Below are 18,425 nucleotides of genomic sequence, written 5' to 3' on the forward strand. Positions count from 1 at the left end.
TAATCGGTTCCCTACTGTAGTAGGTCTTGTCCCCGTGGCAGAATCACAGCGACAAGGCGAGATTGTCTCAGAACGTTACAGAGTTCTTGCATAAAGATGTTTTGTTTGAAAAGTTTTTAAAAAAAATATTTACTTTCCTTTCCTACAAAAATGTACACTTAATATTTGAATCATGCATTTAGATAATCATTTTTTGATGCATTCAATTTATTTATTATAACACATTTGAGAAGTCCATTTCGCATGATTTCATCATTGATCTTTCTCTTTCAACAAGTACTATTACGGATTTCGTGATTTTTTATTGTGATGATTATTTATTTACAGAATGCGAAGAAGGATGTAATTTTTGGATCCCCCCAACACAATGCAAGAATATCCCCCATAATATTAGAATAAAAAAATTATTGTATGTTCAATTGAAAGAAAATTGTTGAACTTTTTTTTGTAAACACAGTTGTTATTTTAAATTAGTTATGTATAGGTTTGTTATTATCAAAAGTATCTTGCTGAAAGGTATCAGTGATAGAGAGTTATGTCGCAAATAGCTCGAAAAAATTCTGTCACAGGGGGTCTTGTTCTTGTTTCCACTATAATATATTTTACCACTTCAAATCCTAATTTGTCATAAATTCGGTATTACATGAGTTATTACTTATAGTTTTGGGAAATAAAATTTGAGGACTTGAATATTCCGTATTCTCATGTCTAGTATTTTCATAATTTTTCTATGTTTTACTGTTTTAATTCATATTCTTTTTGTAATTTTTATCCTAATCAAGGGACAAAGTGGTGCCCTATTTGCTGAAATATTTGTCAATTTAAGGATTTTACTCATTATCCATACATTCAATGACGATCTTTACCATGATGCATAGCATTTTTAAAAAATGCTTAAAGGTGCTTTTTTCACGGGATGTTTTTAAAAAAGTTCTTAATTTTTTCTTTTCGAAAATGAGATATTTTTTTCTGTACCCTGTAAATTTTCACTACGTATTATGCAAAAGCATGGTTTTCACATTGTTTTCTATTCATCATTTTCACAATTCATTCAACCACAAACCATTTTGGCGTGCCGTCAGTCCGTAACGGATAATAATGCCAATGTTACATGTTGGATGAAATACTTGGGAGTTACTACTGAGCTGGGTTCGGTGAGATTCTTGCACTTTCATGTGCAACTCTGCTGCATTTTGCAAGAGATTCTTAATTTCAGGCTTCATTTTCTTCCCTCTGAAATCGAACCGGTGGATAATATAATCAAGAAAAGAGTTCTTTGTCAGAAACTAGTTATTTTTATCATGACCATGTAAAGTTTTTGAAAATAATTTTGCATTTTGTTAATGTATATAGTGCTTAAAAATATTTTTTGAGTGCTTGAAACGTGCTTATTTATTGTTGAGAGATTTGACTATGCAACCTGTTTAGCTTACTTTTTCTGATATTTAGTTGTAAACATTCGAATAGAAAGAAACTAAATAGAAGCAAGTATGCATTGCTGTTCTTTAATTTACTCTTAAAATATACCTTCTAAAATATTGCACAGTAAAATATTGTCTTCCACAAATAGCCATTTTATCAAAGAGAGTCTTGGCAGTTATTTATTGAAAGTTGTCTTACATAAAGATGCAATCACAAACACATGAAATATGTATTATTTTTCATTATTTTAAAATTTAATACGAGGTTTTTCGCTTTCTTTAAATAGTGGAATGAGTAGGAAAGGCGGCAACAGATCTGTGCATCCAATCGAACAAGAGATTTGATCAACGACTGAGATAAAATTCCATTTAAAAAAGCATTAGAATCTTACCATTTGCAAAAAATTGTGGTTTTTGAATTCTTTTTTCAAACCACTAAGATTTAAAGAAAAATAATCGAATTTATATGTTAACTTAATTAGAAATATGAGTTGATCATTTAACACTTCTCTTTAAATTGTAAAATAATTGTTTGGCAGGTAATGAAACCAGTCAATTAAAAATGATATTTTAATGTACTGTAATAAAGGAAAAAATTTCCTTTCCCAAAAAATTATGATAAGGTCATTGCAGATACTAATTTATTGCACAAAATTTAAAAAGAACACGATTGATAATATTTTTTTTATGTAGAATAGTTTCTGCTTGAATGTACATAAAAGTAAATTCAAAATATGGATTCAAATTTTTGCTAGTGTATATCTTCCTAATGTTACTTTTTTATTTAAATAAATGTTTGCTTGCCCCTTCTAGTGATTATACTCCTCTTTCCCTGGTCATCAAAGTAGTAGTTTGCCCTAAACATCCACACTCCTCTGCCCTCTACTTACTCCAAATTATTTAAAATGTGTCAAATTCAGTTAAAACTGTCTGTATAGGAAATATTGCAGGAATGATCTTTAGAAACTACTGAAACGAAAAGATATACTTATTAACATAAAAAGTTAGTTTACTTAAAAAAATAGGACGATCCTAAAACTCTGCATGCTTTGAGCATTCTAGAATAGGTGCCTATTCTCAAAACTCACTAGACCTGAATCAGGAAAACAAAAGAGATTTGAAATAGAAAACGTAAATTAGCCAATGAAAAATAAAAGTAAAAAACCAAAACTGTTTAATTTTTGTTTTCACCATTTTTTACCACCACTGAAGCAAATGACATTTTTGTGTTACCAAGTGAGTTCATGGGGTTCTTTGTGAGTTCCAAGTGAGTTTTTAAAAAAATGCTTGAGAGCTTATTTTCGATTTTCGTTTTTTAGAAGCCCTTAAAGGGGCTTTTTTCATTGGGTGTTTTTAAAAAGTGCTTAATTTACCCTTTTAAAAAGTGAGAATTTTTTCTTTACCATGTCGATTTTCGCCACGTAACACCCAAAAGCATGCTTTTAACATACTTCAACGTTTTCACAATTCATTCAACCACAATCTATTTCAGCGTACCGTCGGTCCATAGCGTATGAAATCGCCAATCATTTTGCATGTTTGATAAAACACTTGCAGGTCTGCATGTACATATACTGTGCTAGGTTCAGTAAGATTCTTGCACTCTCATATGCATTTCTGCTTCATTTTGCAAGATATTCTCAATTTCAGGCTTCATTTTCCACCCCCTGATATTGAACCGAAAAATCTCTTGATCATTTTATGATGGCTAATATAATCAAGAAAAGAGTTCTTTGTCAGAAACTAAATATTTTATTGTGCTCACGTAAAGTCTGGAAATTATTTTCCGTTTGGTTAAAGTATGTAGTGCTTAAAAATATTTTTGAGTGCTTAAAAAGTACTTAAAAGGTGCTTGTTTTTTGTTGAAAGATTTGGCTACGCACCCTAAAGTTGGATTTTCTTCTCTTATGCCACAACTCTGTAATTTTTATTTATTTTTCATATCCTAGTTAATTTTTGTTTTATTTATTTTCTTAATATCTAACTTAAAAGTGTTTATTTCCTTTTATCTTAGTACTGGCTGAAATCCTGAGCATTAAAGAAACTTCTGATGGAGAGTCCTTGTATTATGTCCATTATATAGATTGTGAGTACCTTTCCATTATTGTCTTTATGATTGTTTAAAAAAAAAAAAACTGAAATGAATCTGTACTTAATACTTTTTTTTAAAATAATATGCTGCACCTTATAAGGCTTATTCCATCTAATTGAATATTATAATTTTGCCATGTTTATTAGAATTTCTTCTATAATTGCCGGCATAAAGTGTAGTTCGTTCACCACTTGGCTCCCCCTCCTCGGATGAAGAGTTAATTTCAACCCGGGAGTAAAAGCAGAAACATCTCTGCGCTTGAAATTGAGACAACCCTTAATGCGCGAGAAACACAAACAATGTTTTTTTTTTCAGTCGCTTATTTCGCTTTATTATTTGCAATTATAACTTTCGTTACTCTAGCTAATTAAATATATTGCAGCGAAATGTCTTAAAAAGGACAAACTATTCACTCAAAAGACAGAAATATTATCAAATTTATGAAATATTTAATGTTAAAAAATGCACATAAAGATTGCGAAATGAATATTTGTGTCGCATGATTGTGAAATTGCAACCTTGTTTAGGATTGTTCACATCCTTCTCCCAAAAATATTGAACTAGTATCGTCGGATACCATGTGATGAAGGTAGAAACAAGTGCCAACTCCTGGTGAACTAGTTATTACTAGTGCTGTTTTGTTATATGCAGAGTAATTTGTTATATGCAGAGCATGTTGTTTTGTTATTCGAATAAAATAAGTAAACTTCATGGCTTAACAAAACTTAATCTTACATATCAATAAGCTTACTAAGAGATTTCAATAAGGTTAAGGAAGAGTGATTATTCAACTTTTATATATCTTCTGGAAGGAAAGTTTAGTTTCAGCTTCCGTGGCAGAATCGTGGCGTTACGCTGACGGCGCGGAACGTCAGCGTGAAAATTTTTTCTTTCAACAGAAAGATTTTTCTTTGGGAAGTAAATAATTTTAGTTTTCTTTTCTGCAGAAATTTTTGTTCCATTTTTTTTTATGTAGTTATTACTATTGTTTTTATAATCCCCATGGTTCAGGAGGAACAAGGAAAACTTGGAATTGTTAGGGAATAAATTATTTTTTTTTAAAAAAAAACAGGGAAATTGCAATTTAAATTGCAATTTAAAAAAAAAAAAACCTGGAAAAATTCCTACTTCATACCTGAAAAAGAATCAGTCTTAGAATTGTCAGTATCAGTAATCAGCTATAGAGAATCTAGTTAAATAAATGTAACGTAAATTTAATTTTAGTACGACTTCCAGGCTTCTATCCTCATTCAGTGTTATTTCTTTGCTCATAAAGTCTAATATTTGACATTGCAAATAAAATATCAAAATTGTCTGATGAAAAATTGCATGGTATGGATTAAATAAGGTTTGGATGTTCTTTGAGATTTTCCTGATATACCTGGAAAAGTCAGTGAAATATTTTCCTGAAGTTGAGTGGAAACCCTGTTATGAGTTTCATATTTTATTCCAAATAGGTAATTCTCGAAACCTTTTATCATTTAAAATTATAAATTTTTTAAAATAATTTCATTCTATGTTTTATTGTAATGAGTAGTGTATATATAAAGGTTTGCTGTGTATTTTAGTTAATAAACGTCTTGATGAGTGGGTTGGTAAGGATCGTTTGGACCTTACTAAAGTTCAGCAACCAAAAAAGGAAGTCAAAACACCGTTAAAAGAAATTAAAAATGGTTCTCGACCATGCTCTCCAGAAAAGGAAATAATTGTAAGTATCGTAAAAATTTTTTTTTTTTCGTTAACCGGCCCAAATGTTGCCTATTGTGTACCAAACGTGAGCCAAGTTGCCAAGCAAAGTGAATGGCAAAACATTCACCGGAATAAAAGTCAAAAACTTTAAACTAAAAACAAATATTAATGAATTGTGAACAAAAATCTCAAATTTTCATCATTTTTTGAAACAAAAATTAAGATGGAAGAAAGAAAAGAAAACATGCTTTGTTTTGAATGAATTCAGAGAATAGAGCACAAAACCCCAAACTAAAGTTCCTCTTACGGTTGTAAGAAATTTGGCGGAATTCTACATTGTTTGGCAAATTTTCGCTAGCTCCCGGCTTACTGAAAAGTACCAATTTTTTATTGAATAAGGAGATTCATATCTGCAACACTTTAGCATAATAAAACTGTAATAATAGATGATAAATGAAGTTAAATTATAAAATTGAAATATAATTTTATAAAAAATTTAAGTTTAAAAATCCAATTTTCTTCCTTTTTTTAAGGGAAAAAGAAACTAGCAAACTGAAAGGGCTTTTGCCCAGAGGTTAATTTTTTTAAAAATATTTAACATTTCATCTGACATACATTATGTTTATAAAAATAAGATATCGTGTAAACTGAAAAAAAATTGCTAAAATTTTATCCAGAAGATTAGTTAAAAGACTTTAAGAATGATTATTTTAATTATTTTTTCATTTTCAAAATATCTTTAAACTAAAAACAAATATTAATGAATTGTGAACAAAAATCTCAAATTTTCATCATTTTTTGAAACAAAAATTAAGATGGAGGAAAGAAAAGAAAACATGCTTTGTTTTGAATGAATTCAGAGAATAGAGCACAAAACCCCAAACTAAAGTTCCTCTTACGGTTGTAAGAAATTTGGCGGAATTCTAGATTGTTTGGCAAATTTTCGCTAGCTCCCGGCTTACTGAAAAGTACCAATTTTTTATTGAATAAGGAGATTCATATCTGCAACACTTTAGCATAATAAAACTGTAATAATAGATGATAAATGAAGTTAAATTATGAAATTGAAATATAATTTTATTAAAAATCTAAGTTTAAAAATCCAATTTTCTTCCTTTTTTTAAGGGGAAAAAAAAACTAGCAAACTGAAAGGGCTTTTGCCCAGAGGTTAATTTTTTAAAAAATATTTAACATTTCATCTGACATATATTATGTTTATAAAAATAAGATATCGTGTAAACTGAAAAAAAATTGCTAAAATTTTATCCAGAAGATTAGTTAAAAAAATGACTTTAAGAATGATTATTTTAATTATTTTTTCATTTTCAAAATATCAAGTGTAAGTGCATAATCATAAAGTTACTGAAATAATTCACTATGCTATATTAAGTATTCATTTTTAAAATAGTAATGTGTACATAATTTTTTTTAAAATTAATGATGGGAAATTTCCAATGAAATGTAAAATTATGTACCATGTATTCTGGCGTATAGCGCACACTTTTAATACAAAAAATAACACTGGAATTTACGGGTGCACGGTATACGCTGAATATAAAAAATTATAGATTAAAGAAATTTAAATATTGAAAAATACTTTTATTTTAAAGAAATAACATAGCTTTACCTATATACTTGATTGATTTTCGTTATTACATAAATAGTTCATTATATTCGTCTTTCGTTATTTCTTCAGGCACGTCATCACAATCTGTTTCGTCTTCATCATCTGTGTTACCCTCATCCATAAATAAACAGTCATCTTCTGATCCGTCCAGATTATTTGAAATGCTGCATTTTTTGGATGATTTTCTAATAATCTCAGGCTTAATTTCATCCCATACTTTTAATATCCATTCGCACACTGTTTCCAAACCTCCTTATGTAAAGGTTTTCTCGCCCTCCAACATCCAAGTGCTCCACTGTTTTTTTAAATTGGCTTTAAATGGTTTGTTTAAGCAGACGTCCAATGGCTGAACTAATGGTGTCAATCCGCCCGGAATAACTGCCATATCGGTGTTACATTCTTTCAACAATTTTTTTGTATTATCTGTAAGATGGGACCTAAACATGTCCCACACTAAAAGGCTTTCTGGTTTTCTATTGATACTAGACGAGATATTGCACATGTACAATCCAAATTTTCGTGCGCGTTATACGAAGAGTATATCTTAAAATTTAAAAAAAGTTATTAGAAATTACGGGTGCGCGCTATACGCCGGGGCGCGTTATGCGCCGGAATATACGGTATTCATAGAAAGTAGTTGTAGCCTATAGTATGTTCATTTGCTTCATTTCATTTCATTGTTTAAACTTTACATGTGAACTACTTTCATATTTTTACACTTCTTTTTAAAATTTTAGGTAAAGGAAGAACCAATTCATTTATTACAAGTATGTAGCTATGTTTATTTCTTTTATTTTCTTGTTATGAGTTGCTAAATTTTTATGCAGTGTTACTTGTAAAAATAACCTATTAACATGTAAAAATTATAACATATGGTGTATCCTCTTAATGCAGTGTATCTTGTGAGCAACATTAGTGTGTATAATTGTGGACCAATACAAATCCAGGAAACCAATATAGAATCCTGGAACTAGTTAATCAATGAAAGTTTTAGGGTTTTTTAAAAGCTACTCTCTAAGTGATTTTACAATGAAAAGTAATTGTTGATATGTGTTTAGAGTTTAGGCTAGAGACTTTAGTTCATGAGCATTAAACATGATATGTAGCATTTTTAAAAAGTGCTTAAAGGTTTCGATTTTCGTTTTTAAAAGCCCTTAAAGGTGCTTTTTTCATGGGGTGTTTTTAAAAAGTGCTTAGTTTTCACTTTTCGAAAAGGAAAAGTCGATTTTCTCCATGCATTATGTAAAAGCGTGCTTTTCCCCTTGTTCTATTCAACATTTTCACTATTCATTCAAACACAAACTATTTCGGTGTACCGTTTGTCATTAGCATATGAAAGCACCATTCATTTTACATGTTGATGTGCATTTACTAAACTGGGTTTGATGAGATTCTTGTACTCTCATGTGCAACTCTGCTGCATTTTGCAAGATATTTTCAGTTTCTGGTTTCGTTTTCCAGCCACTGATATCAAACCGAAAAATCTCTTGATCTTTTTATGGCGGCTAATAAATTCGAGAAAAGAGTTCTTTGTCAGAAACTAGTTATTTCATCAATATCTTTGAAAATAATTTTATAATTTGTTAATGTACATAGTACTTTAAAATATGTTTTGAGTGCTTAAAATGTACTTAAAAGGTGCTTATTTTTTGTTGAAATATTTTGCTATGCACCCTGTTAAATAATATGTGTTTAATAGTGAACCTAGTAGCAGAAATCTTGCGGCACTTGTCTTCAAGCAACCCATGGCATATGAGAGGGTTAAAAATCGTGTATGGTCATTTGGGTTCAATTAAAATCGCAAATCATTATTAAACTGAAGCTATTTTGATTCACTTGGTGAACAGAATATGGCAGAAAGAAACAAATATGAAATTGACGCAGATATGAAATACAAAAATAAAATAACTGATTTACACTTCAGAGTACATAAATTTTAAGAGTTTTTATTTATTAACAAAGGGTATGATGCTGATTCTGATTAATGAATGAGCTGATTCTGAAATGAGGGAAAGTAATCATAGTTTTTTAAAATAAAATTCAAGATAGTTAAAGAAGAAAATTTCAGTATACCCAGTAAAAGAATTAAACACGATGGTTTTTTTCGTAATAAAAGGCTTTAAAATAATTTGTTTGTTGTTTACAGAATGGTGGTATTGCTCCTCCAAAAAAGTCAACTGCCGGAAGGAAAAGAAAGTTTCCTGGTGCGACGGGAGATGAACTCATCATTAATGTTAGTACCTTATTTTAATATCTTACTTTTACCACCATCCTTTGTATGGTTTTTATTTTTGAAAAAAATTCTTTTTAATTCAGCAGCAAGATTCAAAAGATGCTGCTCCTAGTCCAAGAACTACTGGAAGTTTAGTTGCCCACCATGATGATCTCATAACAAGGATGAAGAATATAGAAATGATAGAATTGGGAGGTCACATGATAAGACCTTGGTATTTCTCACCTTATCCCCAAGTAAGTTCTTATTTTATTTTGCTCAACAATTGCCAGACTTTAAAGTAATATTTTTTTTAAAATTTCCATCGGCAAAGGAAATGACAAACTCTTATAAGATTAAAAAAGAACACAATACGAGAAAAAAGCCTATCAGGAGATGTCGAGCACTCCAGTATCGCTTCACCTCTGAGCCATGCATACCTGCCGAGCCTCCTATTTTTTAATGAAGACTCCTGTGTTTTAGGATTATCTTCTGTTTCCCTGTATATTCTCAAATTTCTCTGTCTTTATTGAAGAAATTTTAAAAAAAATTGTCAATAAAATATCTGCCAATACCTAAAAATATTTTTATTCCTCAAATGATGGTGCTATTGCCAGCACTGCAGTATCTTGAGTGTTTATAGTTTGAGTTATCATAAATAATCATTATAATAAACAATCATAATTATAAAAATCTTATTTGGATTAAGATTTATATACATATTTTTTACTTCGCTAAATGTAAGTGCTTGTATTATTTCTAATTTTGGATTTCTCTTTTTTACTTACATCATTATGCATGATGCATAAAAAAAAGCCTTTGTAGCGCAAAAAATGTCCCTAATAAAATCTTTGTTATTTTATTTCTCAAATGTTGGCAGGCATGGCCGCTCATCCCGACAAATGGTTTCAGTTCATGAGAATGAGAGAGAACTCTTCCACAAAGTTCGTCTTTTCCACAGTCATGGCCTACTGTGAGTCTAAATTCTACAACAGCCTTTTCACAGGGCTTATCTTAAATATTTTGATCTAAAGCTTTAAAGATATGATAATTTTTAAAAATCATATGGTGAAATATTGAAATAGTTAGTAAAGAAAAATACTAAAAAGAAAAATTTATTGAAAAATATCTTACTCTATAATAAAATTAATTTTTTTTTTTTTTTTAACTTTGCTATCTGTAGCAATTTTTTTTTTTGGCCACAAAAAACTTTTCTATTCCTGTCTGAAAGATGATATTTTATTGCTTTGTTTATCATCTACGTTAATTTTAAATAATTATTTTGTACTGTTTTTTTTAATCAACTGTTATTGATATATTAAAGCATACAATGTTCATTGATACTTCTTTGACTTGAATTAACAAGGTTTCATACTTACATCTGAGTACATATGAACCTTTTAGCAAGTATTTGTGCTAACCTAAGTATAAAAATGTGCTTAAATTTAAGAGCAGTTTCTAAATATGGGCCATGGTTTAAATTTATAGCCTTGCCTCCAATGTAATGCACTTAAACTACAGGCCATGTATTTTCTTCGGGGGAAAAATTTTGAAAACGGTGTTGAATTACTAAATCTTGAACTTATGTAATAACTAAATGTGTTAAGTGGATAGTTTTGTTTTTCACTAAGTTAAAGTTATTATTTATTTATTTTCAGAATGTCTGCCATAATTTTAATAATTGTTAATAATTATTTTTAATTAAATGCATTGTTAATAATTTTATCCAAATTAAATAAATGCTGAAATAAGTAATTAATGCTTAAGTCAGAAATATTGGTGGGTCTTACAAGTTTGCTTAACCTTAAAATCTTTCCTACTTGCTTAATTATTACATTTTTAACATCTTTTAATGAAATTTTTTTCTCCATTATTTAGGAACTTGTTAGTTTGCCATGTATATATTTGTGTGAGTTTTGTCTTAAATATATGAAATCCAGAGGTTGTTTAAAAAGACACATGGTAAGCTTGATGTTTTTTTAAAATTTTTGTATGACATTTAAGTCAATTATTTGAAAAATAAATAAAACCAAATCAGAGGCTTTTATTTTTATATGTTTTGACCTTCAGTGTAAAATGTGATAGCCCAAATTTTATTAACATTTTACTTTCCTGTTGTGAATAGACACATCCTACAGGTGCATCTTATCCTATAGATACATTGTACAGGATATCCTATAGATATCTTTTGTTACATCCTATATCAGCTTCAATTTGCCTGAGTTGTATAAATCTCTAGTGAGAGATAACGTAATTCTGGTTCAGTTTCATATAAAGCCACACATCTCTACAGTATCTGCGACAGGAAAATCTGTTAATTTTAAACTGTTATAATAAAAATATGAGCAATTACTTTTTACTCCTGTGTTTATTGTGTGTGTTTTAAAAGTATCTACTCGGATAATGAAAAACATTCCAAATAATTTAAAACAAAATAGTTTAATATTTATCAATGAAAAATGTTTAATAGTAAAGAAACCTATCAAAATGTCAATTTACTGTATAATATTATTTTTTGTTTATTATTAGTGAGGACATGTTATGTCCTAATGTTTGTCCTCCGTTTTGCATGATTCCGTTTTCTCCAAATTTTCATTCTGAATTTATACATTGAACCTCTTGAGTGGCATTTTTACATTCAAGTTTTTCCTTGGTATTTCCCTTGCATAATACATAGAAGCAACATCTACAAAAATTTGAAAAACAAAAAAAAAACAACCTTCAGATGTCAACTAATAGTTGAATTAATTATAAATATTATGTCTCAGTATTTAATTCTATTTCATGTTAATTATTGAATCTTGTTTAAGCCAAGTGTAATCTATGCCATATTCCTGGCAATGAAATTTATCCTATTTATCCGTGAAATTTATCTTTGTTATTATCCTGATTAATGTAGTTGAATTAATTGTGAATATTATGTCTCATACTATTTCATGCTAATTATTGAATCTTGTTTAGGCCAAGTGTAATCTTCGCCATCCTCCCGGCAATGAAATTTATCGCAAAACTTCCATATCATTTTTTGAAATTGATGGTAGAAAAAATAAAGTAAGTTTGTGTTTTGATTTTTTACATGGTGCGTAGAGTCTTTAAAACGTGATTAAAGGAGCTTTTTTTTTATTTTTGTTTTTCAAAAGCCATTAAAAGTGCTTTTTTCATGGGGTGTTCTTAAAAAGTGCTTAAATTTAACTTTTCGAAAATGAGATTTTTTTTCTTTACCGTATCAATTTTGCCACATATTATGTAAAAGCGTGCGTTTTCAACTTCTATTCAACTTTTTCACACTTCACACAACCACAATCTATTTCAGTGTACCTTCAGTCTATAGCATATGAAAGCGTGAATAATTTTACAGGTTTGATGAAATACTTGCGAGTCCGTATGTGCGTATAGTGAGTTAGTTCGTTGAGATTATTGCTCTCTCATGTGCAACTCTGTAGCATTTTGCAAGATATTCTCAATTTCAAGCTTCATTTTCCACCCTCTGAAATCAAACCGAAAAATCTCTTGATCATTTTTAATAGCTAATATAATCATATGATTATATAGCTAATATTATGGATTAGAGTCCCTTTGTCGTCAGGCTAACCCTGGGGTGTTTTTGTGATTTTCCTCTCCATGCAACGCAAATGCGGTTTAGTCCATCAAAAAGTCCTTCACGAAGGCAAATTTCTCCCAATACTTGATCTAGGAGTTCCTTTGTCTGCTGGATTGGGCTCAAAATTACAAGGCTATAAAGTTGAACATTAGTAGTTTGAGGGTTCCCACGGCCTTGAAAAGTACTTGAATTTCATTTTGATTTTCAAGGGCCCCTAGAAGTACTTGAAAATGATATTAAATCCTTGAAAAATTCAAAATGACCTTGAAAAGTATCGTAAACTCAGGAAAACAGCCCTATTTCCAGCATTTCTGTGTTTAACTTTTTGACGCGCGTAAGTGTGAGAAAATGACTTTCCCTCCTTTAAGATGATGACACGTACTGTTTGATTTTAAGATTTTATGTATGTTTGGCTGATTTTAGGAATTTTAAATATTGGGAACTGTGCCAAATTCTGACAAAATCTCGATTCTTATTCAGGCAATTCTAATATCAATCATTGATCTTCGTATTAAACTGATTTAAAAGCTATGTGTTGCGATTCGTTTTCGCGTGATTCAAAAATTGTACTTGCAATTCCCATTAAAGCAATTTAAAAATCTAATATCGCGATTTGTACTTAAGCGTTTTTAAACCCCAATATCGCGATTAGTTTTTCCGCAAGTTTAAAATCCAATGTCGTTATTCGTATTCACACATTTTGCAATGTCAAACATCGATGTTGTAATATCAAACATCGATTTTCGTATTTATATTCTTATTTGAAAACTACTCGTTACGATTCGTGTTCATGTGACCATGTCAAGTGCGTATGATCGATGCTACTGAAAAAAAAAATTAATTCAAGTATGAGTGGTTAATTAAAACAGTCAAAGTGACCAAAATTGTTAGTAAGAATCTATCAGAAGATATTGAGGTGAAAGTTGGCAACTAATTCAATTTAAAATGGTTGACCCGTAATAAATTTAAAATGATAATTAAGCCACAACATCCAATAATTGATTAATTTTCTTTAATAGAAAAGTATTCAAAATTTCAAAATTATATTTAAGAGCAATTTAAATTTCACTGTCTAAATGCTTCTGCCACTTTAAATATTAAATAAAAATCTCCCGGCAGAGTTGTTTTTAAATATCTAATTGATATCACAGTATTATATAGAACATCCCTCCTGTCCTGCCCGAATATTTGCTTATTCAGAGGTTGTATACAGGGTTGGCAAGTTTTTGACACATGACGGTTTTTACCGTCATGTCAAAAACTGTCAAAAACCCATAGTTTTGGTAAAACTGTATTTTTATTTGAGTTTAACTGCTTATAATTTAAAATTAATTCATTTTTGGGCAATAAAATTAGAAAAAAAAGTTGTTAAAAGATATTTAAGAACAGATTCTTGCATTTTCTCAACATGATTATATCAAAACATACTATTTGAAGTAAAATATTAGGATACTAAACTAACTTTTCAACATTTCCAAGCATAATTTTGTTTGTCATATTACATTACTGAAGAATGTCAAGTCATTCTTGACTTAGAGTTTGTTATGAGTTACAAGTTTTGAAAGTTTTGTTTAGCTTATTTCTAATATTTAAGAAATGCCAAATTTTAAATTCTTCTTTTTAGTTCTTGAATTTATTAATAGTTCCAAGCTTTTTTGTTAGCTTGTTTATTTCTAACAATTAAGAAGTGCAAAATTTTGAATCCTTTGCAAATCAAGCTATAATGATAAAAGCAAGTATCACTATTTTCAATAAGTATATTACAATATTTCAGCATGAATGTATATCCTTCTATAAGAATACATGTATATAGTTGCAAAATCAATAGCAATAATTTACATCCTTCATTTATAAAGGCAATTATGTGAAAATAATATATTGTCCACTATATGCCATAAATTAAAGAAAACAGTAGGTTTTTGACAGTTTTTACCGGTAAAAACACGGTTTTTACCACTGTCATGTCAAAAACCAGTTTTTAATGGCAAAAACCCAACCCTGGTTGTATACCTAGCTTAAAATAGGCCTTGTGCAAAATTCAAATCTGACGTTTTTATGAATCATGAATTTTATTTTTGACTTGAAGCCAATCACCCTTGCTTTCTTTATACTTAGATCACTTTCCGAAATCAAGAGAGCAATGGAAGTCTTATTTTTCAGTACTGCTATTATCGACTGTCAACTAACTATTATTGTCGAAACATTTTAGTTTAATATGTAAAATTTTAGTCTATCTTTTACTAAAATTTAAGTCCTTGATAATTTTATAATAAGTCTTAAAAAGTCCTTGAAAAGTACTTGAATTTTATTTCTTAAGTAGAGCATGAACCCTGTAGTCATACCCCCCCCCAAAAAAAAATGGGGTCTGCTGTTCAACGACAGTGATAAAATAAAACAAGAAACACAATGAACATTGTCTGGGTATTTATTAACGCAAAATTACGTTTTTCGCATTGCGTTGCCTAGAGGCAACACAAAGAGGTATTTGAAAATTTTTTAAAAATTGTGAAAACTTGTATTGTACGTTTAATTTTTCCTTTTGACTTTCTTCTCTTAGTAAGAAATGAATTTGTTCAAAATTGTATTCATGAATTGCAACTTTAATGAAAGCATAAAATGAAACTAAAGTGGCATTAGCTGAAATGTAAGAAAGCATCTAAATATTGACTAGAAATTGATTTGAAGTGTCATGAAAAGGAAAAGAAACGCATTTTAAAAGAAATTTTAATTTTAGGATAAATTTTTATTTTATTCCAGGTATATGCTCAGAATCTTTGCTTACTAGCAAAGTGCTTTCTAGATCATAAAACTTTATACTACGACACAGATCCTTTCTTGTTCTATGTTATGACAGAACTGGATAACAGTGGCTTTCACATTGTTGGATATTTTTCAAAGGTTTGTATCCTTAATTATTGTTTATTTTTTATGTTTTGAATAAAATCTGTTTTTGTAACCTTTTTTTTTGTTCAGGAGAAGGAATCTACTGAAGATTATAATGTGGCTTGTATATTAACTCTTCCCCCCTATCAGCGTAAAGGGTATGGAAAATTACTTATAGAATTCAGTAAGTAGACTTCATTAATAAATACAATAGTTATTATTAAATGATTATTAATAAACTATCCCCAATTGCTGTACATAGAATTTCCTCATTTTTTATTTTCTCCCCGTCGCATACCTGCCAAGTCTCCCGTTTTTTTTAACAAAGACACCTGTATTTTACGACTATCTCCTGTTTAACCATATATTCTCAAATTTCTCCATATATGTTGAAGAAATTTAAAAAAAAAATATTTGGTGATAAAATATCCACTGATGGCAAAAGTACTTCTCTTATTCCTCAACAGATGGTGCTATTGCCAGTACTGCTGTATGTTGAGTGTTAATAGTTTAAGTCAAGCCGTGATGGCTCAGGGGATAGAGTGTTCACCTTCTAATGAGGTGAACCAGGTTCAAATCCCAGCAATGACTGATCGATTCGAATTCCACACCCGGCTCACAGCGATCACAGTGCTGACATAAAATATCATCTGTGGTAGACAGAACTTGAGTTAGACAGGGTTGATTGTGCTCTGGAAAAAATCCGGATTTTTCGCTGACAGTGATCCGGAAGTTTCCGGAGATTGAAGGTTCAGACGTTTAAAAAAATTTTGATTCCGGAAATCAAATTTTCAAAGGTGGAACTCAAAAAACTCAGTTTATTTTATTTGTTTGTAAGGGAGAGCCAGAGAGATACTTTATAAGCTTATATTCATGATTAATATTCATTTTTTTATCAGTAAATAGTTGTTATAATCATAAACTCAAGAAAGAAAGACATATTTGTAAATTTTAATTACTTCTCCAGGTAATCATAGGAATGTGTGAATGGTATAGGTATGTGTAAAATTTTAAATACATTTTAAGTAAACTAAGAAATATTGAAAAAGAAGGGGAAAAAAACCCTGTTTAAATTTTTTTTCAATTTAAACTTCTTTTTTTTTTAACTCAAGAAATTTTACGGAATTTTGGCTTGGGCTCACAATCACCCCTGGTTAGAGTCCCCTTGCCATCAGGCTAACCATGGAAGGACTTTGTGGTTTTCCTCTCCATGTAATGCCAAGACGGGTTAGTTCTATCAAAAATCCTCCACAAAGGCAAATTTCTCCCAATAATTGATCCAGTAGTTCCCTTATCTTCTGGATTGAGTTCAAAATTACAAAGCTACGGAGTTGAACATTAGTAGTCGAAAACCCAATATTAAGTCGGCTGTTCAATGACGGTTTTAAAATAAAATAGTTTAAGTAATTATAAATAATGTTTCGAAATTTTTTTTCTTTAGATGAAGATTTATATACATATTTTTTACTTCGCTAAATGTAAATGGTTATATTAATTCCAATTTTGAATTTCTCTTTTTTCCTTGCATGATTATGCATGATGTATCAAAACTTGCCTAACAAAATTCTCTAGTAAAATCTCCATTATTCTATTTCTTCAATGTTGGCAGGTATGCCATCGTTCAAAAACTATTATATTCTATAGTAATTTTTCTCTCATTTTCTACTAATTAATAAAAGTTTATGTTTATTAATTTCTATAATTATTAGTGAGAAAGAAAAGCAAAAATGCAGGAAAATTGTAGCTTTTACAGCTATTACATTCCCACATTTTATGCAATTCTAAACAGTATATTATTTTCAAATCTTATTTTAATTTTTAATCATAAATTGAGATATTTCATATGTGCTGTTTTTTTTTCTTCTCGGATATTAAACTGAGATTTATAATGTAAATGTTTTATGATCTGTGGTTCGGTTAATAAATGTATTTGTTTGGCTTATTTTTCTATTGGATTTTGCGTATTCCAATAGAAAAATAAACAAGTGAGGTTATTGTTAATTGCAAACAATATTATTAAAATTAAAGTGTCCAGTTTTAAGATTAAAAGTCAAAATAAATCACTTTGATCTCATGATTTTTATCCATTACTAACTTAGTCCACATACATCCTAACAAGTCTTTTTTTTATTAAAAAAAGTTAGCTACAAATTTTATACATTTATTTTTATTAACTATAATTTTTTGCAATACTATTTTATTCTATCTTAGTATGAGTAATGTTATATTAATAGTCATTTGTCAGAACATGTATGTAGGATGTCAAACCAGAAACATCTAATGGGATCTTATCAATCAATCTAATGGGATCTATTAATGGAATCTTATTAGTCAGAAATATATAAGATTTCTGGTTCAGATTACTTCCTGAAATCAAAACAGTTTTGTACAGTGTATTTGCTTAAGATGTTATTATGTCAAATTTGTAGAAGTAGTTAAAAACATGTGTGTGTATTTTTAAAGTTGTTTAAATTCATATTCTAAACAGTTTTTAAGAAATGTTATTTACCTTATGGGATGTTATCAACATCTTCAGTTAAAATTTAGTCAATACTTCAATTTTAATATTCAATCTTTATAATATTTAAAAAAAACAGTAATATTGTCGTTTAGAAATAGTAAAATTTGCACTGGCAAGTAGAACAGATTTATTGAAAAACATCTAGAACATGGTGCATAACGTTCTTTAAAAAGTTCTTAAAGGTGCTTTTTTATTTTTGTTTTTTAAAGCCCTTAAAGGTACTTTTTTCATTGGGTGTTTTTAAAAAATGCTTAATTTTCCCTTTTAGAAAATGAGATTTTTTTTTTACTATGTCGATTTTCGTCAAGTATTATGCAAAAAGCACAATTTTCACATTGTTCTATTCAATGTTTCAACAATTCATTTAACCACAATCCAT

General features: G+C 29.4%; 1 protein-coding gene across 4 annotated transcripts in view; it reads left to right on the forward strand.

Annotated features, from left to right (window-relative positions):
- The window catches only part of Tip60 (Histone acetyltransferase Tip60), a 43,025-nt gene that overhangs the window by 19,515 nt on the left and 5,085 nt on the right, over positions 1 to 18,425 (forward strand). For 2 of the 4 annotated variants that reach the window (XM_043044877.3, XM_043044879.3), the window contains 9 exons: positions 3,436 to 3,507; positions 5,082 to 5,221; positions 7,567 to 7,596; positions 8,976 to 9,062; positions 9,146 to 9,298; positions 10,920 to 11,003; positions 12,003 to 12,092; positions 15,400 to 15,540; positions 15,616 to 15,709. In XM_043044877.3, the coding sequence (XP_042900811.1) occupies positions 3,436 to 3,507; positions 5,082 to 5,221; positions 7,567 to 7,596; positions 8,976 to 9,062; positions 9,146 to 9,298; positions 10,920 to 11,003; positions 12,003 to 12,092; positions 15,400 to 15,540; positions 15,616 to 15,709 (891 nt within the window). The remainder of the gene's footprint in view (positions 1 to 3,435; positions 3,508 to 5,081; positions 5,222 to 7,566; positions 7,597 to 8,975; positions 9,063 to 9,145; positions 9,299 to 10,919; positions 11,004 to 12,002; positions 12,093 to 15,399; positions 15,541 to 15,615; positions 15,710 to 18,425) is intronic. The other 2 variants (XM_043044878.3, XM_043044880.3) reach the window with 1 other exon arrangement.

This window comes from Parasteatoda tepidariorum, chromosome 3 (assembly GCF_982258835.1).
Source record: "Parasteatoda tepidariorum strain Cologne lab strain chromosome 3, Ptep-v5.0, whole genome shotgun sequence".
NCBI classification, from domain to species: Eukaryota; Metazoa; Arthropoda; class Arachnida; order Araneae; family Theridiidae; genus Parasteatoda; species Parasteatoda tepidariorum.